The sequence below is a fragment of the Plasmodium inui genome (assembly GCF_000524495.1).
Source record: "Plasmodium inui San Antonio 1 unplaced genomic scaffold supercont1.13, whole genome shotgun sequence".
Taxonomy (NCBI): Eukaryota; Apicomplexa; class Aconoidasida; order Haemosporida; family Plasmodiidae; genus Plasmodium; species Plasmodium inui.
In genome coordinates, this window is record NW_008481847.1 from 341,780 (window position 1) to 351,873 (window position 10,094).

Consider the following 10,094-nt stretch of genomic DNA (forward strand, 5'->3'; position numbering starts at 1 on the left):
CTACGCTTTCGCACCGCTACATCGGCAAAGTGCAAAAATAAAAAGAAGAAAAGAAAAAGAAATGGAAAAGGGGAAAAAGAAATAGCCGCCTTCGCTCTTCCAATTTTTCACTTTGGAAAAGTCCCTTCACATTGTGTATTTATGCTTACTATTCTTTCACATTTTTTCCCCTGATCATTTTGTCCCCTCCGACATATGTCTAACCAGAGAGGATCATACCGCACACTTCCACTTTTCCAATTTCACCACTGTACACACCAATTTGAGTAACTTCCACGCTGCCTTCAAAGGATGGATGATTTCAGTGACTTAAACAAATCAGGTATATGCCCTTTTCTTTCTGCACACATACATATGCAATCAAATCGTGATGATAATTCACGATGACACTTCAGTGAGGGAAGTTACTACTATGTGAATGTGTCTCCTCTTGTTGCAACTGTTTTGTGTCGACTTGTATTTTTACATGAAGAGTTCATGCAAAATGGATAAAAAAAAAAAAAAAAAAGCTAGCTCGTTTAGGCAAAATCGGTGTATAGTCATAACATAAGTGAAAAATCGTGTTTCACTACACAGATGATTGTTCCTTTTGAGGAACGATTTGGACCCCTTTTTTTTTTGTTTTTTTTCCTTCTCCGTTGACTCACTTATCTGTCTGGTTTTTTTTGTTTCATCCATTTGTAAGCGGACGAGAATGAGGAGTATTCCACGGAGAGCGACTTGAATGAGAAGGAAAATGACGTAGACAAGGAAGTACTAAACGATGTGGAGAGGGAGGCGATAAGTGACGCTGAGAAGGAGACCATAAGTGACGTGGAGAAGGAGGCGATGAGTGACGTGGAGAAGGAGGCTATAAGTGACGTGGAGAAGGAGGCTATAAGTGACGTGGAGAAGGAGGCTATAAGTGACGTGGAGAAGGAGGCGATGAGTGACGTGGAGAAGGAGGCGATGAGTGACGTGGAGAAGGAGGCTATAAGTGACGTGGAGAAGGAAGCGATGAGTGACGTGGAGGAGGCGATGAGTGAAGTGGACGGGGAAGCAATAAGTGACGTGGAGGATGCCTTAAAGGACGCGCAGAAGGAAGCCGCAAGTGACGCAGAAAGGGAATTGCTGCACGACGTCGAAGAGGAGGACTTACACGACGCAGAGGAGGAAGATTTACAGGACGCTGGAGAGGACGTCTCGCAGAACGATGAAGAGGACGTCTTACAGAACGATGAGGAGGACGTCTTACAAGACGCTGAAGAGGCAGCCTTAGGCAATGTCCAAGGGGACGACTCAGGCGACGTCAAAAGCGCCAATGAAGGGGATGCCGAACAGGTTGCGGCAAATGTGGGTGTCATGAATCCCCCTGTCGTAAGCGGTGGTGTCTTCCAGAGCGGTGGTATCTTTCAAAGCGACGGCGTCTTCCAAAGTGGCGATCACCAACACGGTGACTACGAAGGAGGTTCCTACCCGCATGACGACGACCAGGCTGGGGACGGCCAGGACGGAGCGAGCCACCTCTTTCAAGACACGCAAGAAAGCGGTCCCAGCGAAGACACACAGAAGAAGGAGGATGAATACTCTAAAACTCCGAATGAACCTCCCAGCAACAAAGAACAGTTCAATGAAAACATTAACGAAACAAATAATCCTCCCAGTAATGGTGAGGGGAAAAATTACCACATCGATAATGACTCCCTTGCCTCCATGGATCCCATCCACTTTGACAAGAAAAGATATGAACACCTTATAATACACCCATCGAATCAGAAAAGCATGAGCTTATTTGAAGGCATTAATAGACAGATTACGTTCCCTTCTTTGTCTCCTACAGATTTTGCTATTCCTGGAAAAGAGGATGAAAGCACCACTATGTATCATTTCGCTCCTGAAAAACTCGGGTACAAATACAATAACGGCTTGAACCCTTCTGAGGGCTACTTGCTGATTTACCCCCACGTGTCGCATAACTCCGTTCCCCCAAAAATTAAGAAAAAAAAGATGCGCTGTTGTTAGGGTGGTTAGAGAAGCGGTGATTAGAGAAGTAGTGGTTAAAGAGGCGATGGTTAAAGAAGCGGTGTTGCCTGACGCGGTGATGGCGAACCATTGGGGCGCCCCCGAAGACGTAGACCTGGGCATCTGCCGTGTTATTCGCTCCTACCGGCCACGTTTGTAGTTATGCGCAATTTTCCCCCATTTTACATACACCCCTGCAACCATCGCGCTAACGCGACTGGCTGCACACGGGGCGAACGAATTGAATCGCCCCGTCTTTTCCTCCCACGCATGAACTGTTACGAACTGTGAGCCTGTTGTATGAAATGCACATGTCATCCCGTGCACAGTTGCTGTGTTCCCCATTTGGTCATCACTCGTTCTGGCACTCCCGGTTTGGCTACCACTCCAGGTGTGCAAATTTTTGAACAAAAAAAAGAGGAAAAAGAGAAAAAAGGAAGAAAAGGAAGAAAAGAAAAAAAAGAAAAAAAAAAAAAAAAAGAAATTATCAACAAATGGGATCCTCTTGGTCCTGAAAACACACCTGTAATCAGCTTCAATGGCGCCTCCCTTCCTGTTCCGTTTGGCTTCGCAAAGATGTGGCGTCCTCCACCCCCAGCTGATACTCGTCGAAGTTGACTTAGAAGCCAAAAGGATAATTAGAAATGTCCTCTTTTCACCACTGCACATGGTGCGGACGTTTCAAACGAAGGAGACGCTCTGCGGTGCATTCGCCTATTCAATAAAGGATAGAGAAAGGAAGTCGCAGGGGGAAAGCCAGCCCTGCTGATGCCTCCTCAGTTTCAGTTATATGTACCCCTTTGTTGGTTCCTCCCAGTGGGTCGTTAAAATGGGAGCGGACGCTGGAGGATGGATTAACATTGTAGTGCACCTTTCAATTAGAACCCCTAGTTTGGGGCGGCAAGTGGAAGGCATCCTCTACAAGGTCAGTAGCCTTCACTCGCGGAATACAGCCCCCCTTCCCCGCGTAGATCCTCAACAGAGTACTCCGTTACGCAATGCCCACTGTTAACAAATTACGTCCGGGTGCCGCTGCACAAGTGGGCTAACAGCAAATGCACGCGCGGAGTAGCATAGGAAAGGGTGCAATCACATGTACACGTTTTTTTTTTCTCTCTCTCTCTACCTAGTAGTAAGCAGTTATTCACGCCATGGGGGCATCCCTTGGTTGGCTGCACCGTATCGCCTTAGTGGGCTGCACGGCATCTCTTTGGTGGCCGCACCGCATCGCCTTGGTGGGCTGCCGCTCTACAGGGAGAGTATCGTCCCGCCCGCAAACGTGGGTGCATTTCTTCGTCGCCCCCCAGCCGCGCTTACAAATTTCGCTTCCACGTCGTTCTGCAAAAAGGGAAGAGAAAGTTAGGCAAGGGGGAGGACCAAAGACGTAACAGCGGAGAAAATAGCAGCGGAGAAAATAGCAGCGGAGAAAATAGCAGCGGAGAAAATAGCAGCGGAGAAAATAACACCGCAAAAAATAACACCGCAAAAAATGACACCGCAAAAAATAACACCGCACAGATAACAACACACAAAATAACAGCGCAAAAATAGGGCAGCAAAAGAGAAAAAAAAAAAAAAAGCGTGCGAAGAGGGGAAAACAAAGTGACCGCCCATTTAGCGCACAGCGGAGAGGAAGCCCTTGAAGTAGGCAGCCACAAAACTGGCAAAACTGGCAACATTGGAAAAACTTAACATAAAGCGTCGCCTACTGCCAACCGCCCGAGCAGCCCACAGCCGAACAGTTGAGCAGCGGAAGAGTTGACAGTCTGACCAATTAAAGATCCTCTTTTTCCACCCCGCTGCGATTTTTGCAAAGGTACGTCCCAGCTGCGGAAGAAGAGGCCTACACAGATAGGCCCACACTCCCGCCGCTGTCCCGCATGCACTTATTTATTCATCTTCCCCCTCCCTTCACATGGCTACCCAATTCACACGCGCACCGCTTCCCCCTGCAGATGTCCATCCACCTGCTGAACAAGAAGGCGGACAGCCTCCGCTCTACAAACGTGCTTCTCACGAACATCAATGCGAGCAAAGGGATGTATGAAATAATTAAGAGCAATTTGGGGCCCAAGGGGAGCTACAAAATGCTGGTGAGCGGCTCCGGCGCAATCAAAATTACGAAGGATGGCAATGTCCTGCTTAACGAAATGATGATTCAGCACCCAACGGCCAGCATGCTGAGTCGGATATGCTCCTCCATCGACGAGACATTAGGAGACGGCTCCAGCAGCAATCTCATCGTAGCCACGTCATTAATATACCTATCGGAGAAGTACATTCTGTATGAGAGCATCCATCCACGTATCATCACGCAGGGCTTCGATCAAGCCAAAGCCATTCTTCTAAATGTGCTGGAGACCATGAAAATACCCATAAACATAAAAGAAAACTTCGACAAAGAGTTACTCTACAACGTTGCCAAGACGTGCATCCGGACCAAATTGCCCATCCCCTTGGCAGACAAATTGTCAGATGATTTAGTCGAAAGCATCAAAGTTATTTACAGCCCTGAGAAGCAGATAGATCTTCATATGATCGAAATTATGGACGTGAAGAAAAATATGAGTATAAATACCAAATTGGTGAGAGGCATGGTGCTGGACCATGGGTGTAGGCACCCGAATATGCCGAACAAACTGACCAAATGCTTCACTCTTGTGTTGAATGTGAGCCTGGAGTATGAAAAGAGTGAAGTGTTTTCTTCCTTCGTTTATTCCACTGCTGAGGATAGAGACAAGCTAGTACAATCAGAGAGGAAGTTCACCGATGATAAGGTGAAGAAGATTATTGAGCTAAAGAAGAGTATTATAGAAAAGAAATTTAAAGAGACCAACGAAATGTACAACTTTGCTGTGTTCAATCAGAAGGGAATCGATCCCATTAGCTTAGACTTAATGGCCAAGGAAAACATCATGGCCTTGAGACGAATTAAAAGAAGAAACCTAGAACGCATAGTCCTCTGCTGTGGTGGAAATGCATGCAACAATGTCTACGATTTGACGGAGGAAGATCTAGGCTACGCAGGACTCGTCTACGAGATCTGTATTAACGATGAGAAGTATACCTTCATTGAAGAAGTCGTTAACCCTAAGAGCTGCACCCTGTACATACAAGCTCCAAACGATTACACCATTAAGCAAATAAAAGATGCCATTCGAGATGGACTTCGAAGCATAAAGAATGCTATCGAAGATGAATGTGTCATTTCGGGGGCCGGCTCATTTGAAATTATGGCCTATTGTAAATTAAAAGAGGAGGAAAAAAAGATGCGAGGGAAGCAGAAGTTCTCTTTCGATGTTTATGCGAATAGCTTGCTCAACATCCCCAAGGTTCTTCTGGAGAATAGCGGACTGGACATTCACGAGACGCTCTTTAACGTGATTGACAAATATATGGCCGACCAGTCGGAACCACTTGGACTTGACTTGGATACTGGCGAGCCGATCATCGCCCATTTGAAGGGTGAGCCATTGGAAGAAGCGGGTTGCAGTGCCTACCGCATCAACGACTGCACCGTGGAGTCTGTATCGTCCCTTCCAAAATATCCACCTCAATTATGTCACCTGAATTATTCCCACCTGAATTATTCCAACCTGAATTATTCCAACCTGAATTATTCCAACCTGTTACCGTTCCCCCCGCAGGCATATACGACAACTACTGTGTGAAGAAGCAAATCATCTCCATCGCTACGGCCATCTCGCAGCAGATCCTGCTCGTCGACGAGATCATACGGGCGGGCAAATCCATGGGGGAAGAGAAGTAAAGGGGAGAAGAAGGAAGTCAAACGAACTGCCAAACGGGCTGCCAAACGGAGAACACCTCATCGATAACCCTCTTAATGCGCACCAGCAGGGCGACGCCATTTGTGAATGCCCATTTCACGAAACGATGAGATGAGCGGCGCGCAGCCCGTAGCCTTGCAAAGGACTCCTCTCATGTGCACCACGCCGTGTACATGGATACAAACAAACACAGGCGTTATGACGACTGCGCAGCAGTATTTGCCGCGCTCTCTTTGCCGCGCTCTCATTTCGTGTTCATCCCCCCAAACGAAAGTGACGCTCCTAGTATGTCGCTTTCCTCTCTCCTTCCCGCAAACGGAAGAGAAGAAAGAAAAAACAGCCACAAAGCACATACAATTGCGCGTGTGCCTTTACGTGTGCATAACTTAACATTCATGCAGGTGTACATTCACTCATCTGTACCTTCACCCATCTGTACTTACACGTATCCTCATCTAAATGAGTAAAGCCAAAACGAGCAGCCGTCAGGGTGCCCAATAACGCAGTAATAGCATTATAGCAGCTCAGTAGCATGACAACATGGCAACGTGGCAACATTGCCACATGGGACGTGCTTGAAGCTCCTCTAATTATAAACCCCCCCCCTCTCTGCATCCGTAGCGCTGTCCCCCCCGGACGGTAATAAAACGCTAATAAAAACCAAAGGATTTCGTCCCCCAGGGTATGCAAAAGAAACAGATGGGGGACGGCTCCACCCACATGTTTATGCACACCGCTTAAAAACGGAATAGAGAAAAAATCAGCTTTTCCATCGGCAGGAAGGTGACGTGGGTCAGTTCACCATCTCTGCGGCAGGCCGAGGTAGGAGAAGGTAAAAATTGTACAAACGGGAACAGTGCTGCAAATAGGTAGGTACTTTTTTCTTTTTTTTAAAACTTGCTTCTGTGTTGGAATGCATCAATTTTGAAATGCACCACCAGTGAGGGAAAACAAAATAAAGCAGCCAAGAGTACCTCATTATGTTTTATGAGGAGTCATCCGCCACGAATGGGTCAGCGCTGCGGCACGGATGAATCCCCTCTCTGTGTTTCTATGGGGGGAGTGTTCTTCGCTGCAAAACAAGTGGCGTAAGTTTTACACCCCTTTTATTACATGACCCCGAAAGTTGTGCATGTTGCCCGATAAAATGAGGAAGTACTAATATGCAGATGGGGGGTGGGATATGCTGGAAAAGGCCTTCCTCTTCTTTTTTCCCTTCGATAAGCGAACAAGTTGTAGGTACGGGATCCACCCCGAGGTTCCACTAGCGGATAAGTTCATAAGAAGCAGCCACGCATAAGCATTTACCTTTCCCTAACCCCCTTTACATTTTTTAGCGCATAAAAGTCGCCTACTCTTAAGCCCACCACTACATGCAAAAGAGAAATGAAATACATATATACGGATATGTATACCCATGTGCATGAGCATGCAGAGATGTATATTTATATTTATCCCCTCTCGGTTCCTCTCCTGTAAAAGCCATGCGGCACATGAGATGCCCTTCGTGCAATGGGAAGTTGAATCATTTTCTTGTATCCCCCTACACCACACGGAGGAGCGGTTAAAATATGCCTGTCACCGGGACGGATAAAGTGCAACCTTACTGAGAATGCGTTAGACTACCGTCAGTGCGCCACTCAGAGTGCATAATTTTTATTTGCATGTTTGGTAGAAGGAGTCGGCACGTTGGAGCTAACGCAGGAGCGCATGCCGTATCGGTACATACTAACAATAATGCAAATGCATCGGCGCGTAATATATATGTATTCTCATTATGAAGATCCCCTTATTCCAACTGGCCATGTATTTTTCACGAAATGAAAAATAACCCCAACGTTAGGAAGGAGAGAACGTAACGAGGAGCGAAAGTATTTGAATCAAAAAAAATAACCCTAATGCACGAACATAAACCAAAAAGATAAACAAAAAACATAAAGCGAAAACCTAAACGAAAAAGCTAAGCCACAAACCTAAACTATAATTCCTATACCCAAACGCATTGAAACTAAAACTTTCCCTTTTCATCCTTCTATCCCTCAAAACAGCATAATTTCGCTTTAAAGAAAAAAAAACCTTACCCAACTTTCTGCTAATTCTTTACACATACGTTAGAAGCAATTCACTGCTTCGCCCCTTTCAAGGAAAGAAGGAAACTCTTTGTGACTTTCCCGTAACCCTCTCCCCCCTGTTTATACTACTATCCCAGCATAAAATCTGCACAGATCTTCTCAAATCTGCAAGTACGTTTTTGATGGCTGAGGAGAGAGAAAATTCATTTGCGCGAACCTAGTTTTTATATGTTCCTGCGCGCGTATTGGCCTAGGAACGTGCCAGTAGTGCATGTGCTAATCAGATGAACTTCACCGCGCATACGCGATACCGTCCCAGCGCGAACCCCCCTCCATCTATGCGCTCCCCCCTATTTAATCCCTAACACAGGCATCACGCTTTAGCACTTCTCTCCCTACAAGGAAAATAATCTCCTTTGCCCGCGTATACTCAATCTCTACGCTACGTTTTTCCACCCTGGTTTTGCAGCCTATACTCGCATTATTTTTCCCTAACTGAACTGTAAGTTTTGCCACATAAGCGTATCCTGAGGCAACTGTGTTGGTGCACGCCGAGGGTTACAACAGACCAAAAAAGGGGGGCCATACGTCAAGTATGCCAGCACCGGGCGTACGTGTACCTCTTCTTCTTACGCGCATATTTTGTGCCGCGGCCCCCACTTTTCTTTTTTTTTTTGGAGCGAGAAAAATGGCTAACTAAGCTAGCTAAAATATATATTTTTTTTTTTCTTCTGCAAAAATGTATGAACGTTCATAATTTTTCTTTTTTTTTGCAAATCTGTCGCTCCGCGGCCGTCCCCCCATAGGCATCTGTCTAACCTTGTCATTTGCTTATTTGTTTATCTGTTTGCTTATTTGTCTGTTTTAATTTTCTTTCGTTGCCCCCCACCGTAGAGCCAAAATGGACTTCATAAAAGAACTCAAGAGCAGCCAAGACTACATGAACAACGAGTTGACCTATGGAGCACACAACTACGACCCAATCCCCGTTGTCCTCAACAGAGCAAGTGGCGTTTTTGTATACGACATCGAAGATAGGAGGTACTATGACTTCTTGTCGGCGTACTCATCTGTAAACCAGGGCCACTGCCACCCCGATATCTTGAATGCCATGATAAATCAAGCCAAAAAACTGACAATATGCGGCAGAGCATTTTTTAGCGACTCTCTCGGGGTGTGCGAAAGGTACTTGACCACCTTGTTTGGCTACGACAAAGTGTTAATGATGAATACAGGAGCAGAGGCAAACGAGACAGCATATAAAATGTGCAGAAAGTGGGGTTATGAAGTGAAAAAAATACCAGAAAATGAAGCCAAAATAATTGTGTGCAACAAGAACTTTTCTGGAAGAACTTTAGGATGCGTATCAGCTTCTACTGATAAGAAATGTAAAAATAATTTTGGCCCCTTCGTTCCAAACTTCCAAAAGATACCGTATGACGATTTGGAAGCATTAGAAGCCGAACTGCAGGATCCAAATGTGTGTGCCTTTGTTGTTGAGCCCATCCAAGGAGAAGCTGGAGTTATCCTTCCATCGGATGGCTACTTCAAAGGTGTAGAAGCATTGTGCAAAAAATATAATGTCCTTTTTGTAGCCGATGAGGTACAAACAGGGCTAGGAAGAACAGGAAAACTGTTATGTACTTACCATTATGGTGTCAAACCTGATGTGATTCTTCTTGGCAAGGCCCTTTCAGGAGGGCATTACCCCATTTCAGCCATTTTGGCGAACAATGATGTTATGCTTGTGTTGAAACCAGGTGAGCATGGGTCTACCTATGGAGGAAACCCACTTGCTGCTGCCATTTGTGTAGAATCGCTCAAGGTTTTAATCAATGAGAAGCTTAGCGAAAATGCAGAAAGGTTAGGTGGACCCTTCTTAAAGGCTTTAAAAGAAGAACTGAAAGACTGCAAAATCGTTCGTGAGGTCAGAGGACGAGGTCTATTCTGTGCCATTGAGTTCAGGAATGAGATTGTCAACGTGTGGGACATTTGTTTGAAGTTTAAGGAAAATGGACTCATCACCAGATCTGTGCATGATAAGACCATTCGATTGTCTCCCCCCCTTTGCATCACCAAGGAGCAGCTCGACGAATGCTTGGAAATTATTTGCAAGACGGTTAAATATTTTGAGGACAGGTTGTAGATCTGCTATATCGTGTAACGTTTTCTTTTTTTTTCCTCCTGGAGGGGAAATGAAGCGTTATAGGTTGTACTGCTGATGAGAGTTTTT

General features: G+C 45.7%; 3 protein-coding genes across 3 annotated transcripts; all 3 read left to right on the top strand.

Annotated features, from left to right (window-relative positions):
* Positions 1-291: 291 nt before the first annotated feature.
* On the top strand, positions 292-2,001 carry C922_03270 (hypothetical protein; the record flags this gene model as incomplete). Its single annotated transcript, XM_008818862.1, has 2 exons — positions 292-322; positions 686-2,001. The coding sequence occupies 2 exons, from the start codon at positions 292-294 to the stop codon at positions 1,999-2,001; spliced, it is 1,347 nt and encodes a 448-aa protein (XP_008817084.1).
* Positions 2,002-3,956: 1,955 nt separating this feature from the next.
* Positions 3,957-5,770, top strand: C922_03271 (T-complex protein 1 subunit zeta; the record flags this gene model as incomplete). Its single annotated transcript, XM_008818863.1, has 2 exons — positions 3,957-5,466; positions 5,649-5,770. 2 exons carry the CDS (start codon positions 3,957-3,959, stop codon positions 5,768-5,770), a joined length of 1,632 nt encoding a protein of 543 aa, XP_008817085.1.
* A 2,992-nt stretch (positions 5,771-8,762) lies between these two features.
* C922_03272 (ornithine aminotransferase) lies at positions 8,763-10,007 on the top strand (the record flags this gene model as incomplete). Its single annotated transcript, XM_008818864.1, has 1 exon — positions 8,763-10,007. One exon carries the CDS (start codon positions 8,763-8,765, stop codon positions 10,005-10,007), a length of 1,245 nt encoding a protein of 414 aa, XP_008817086.1.
* Between the last annotated feature and the right edge of the window lie 87 nt (positions 10,008-10,094).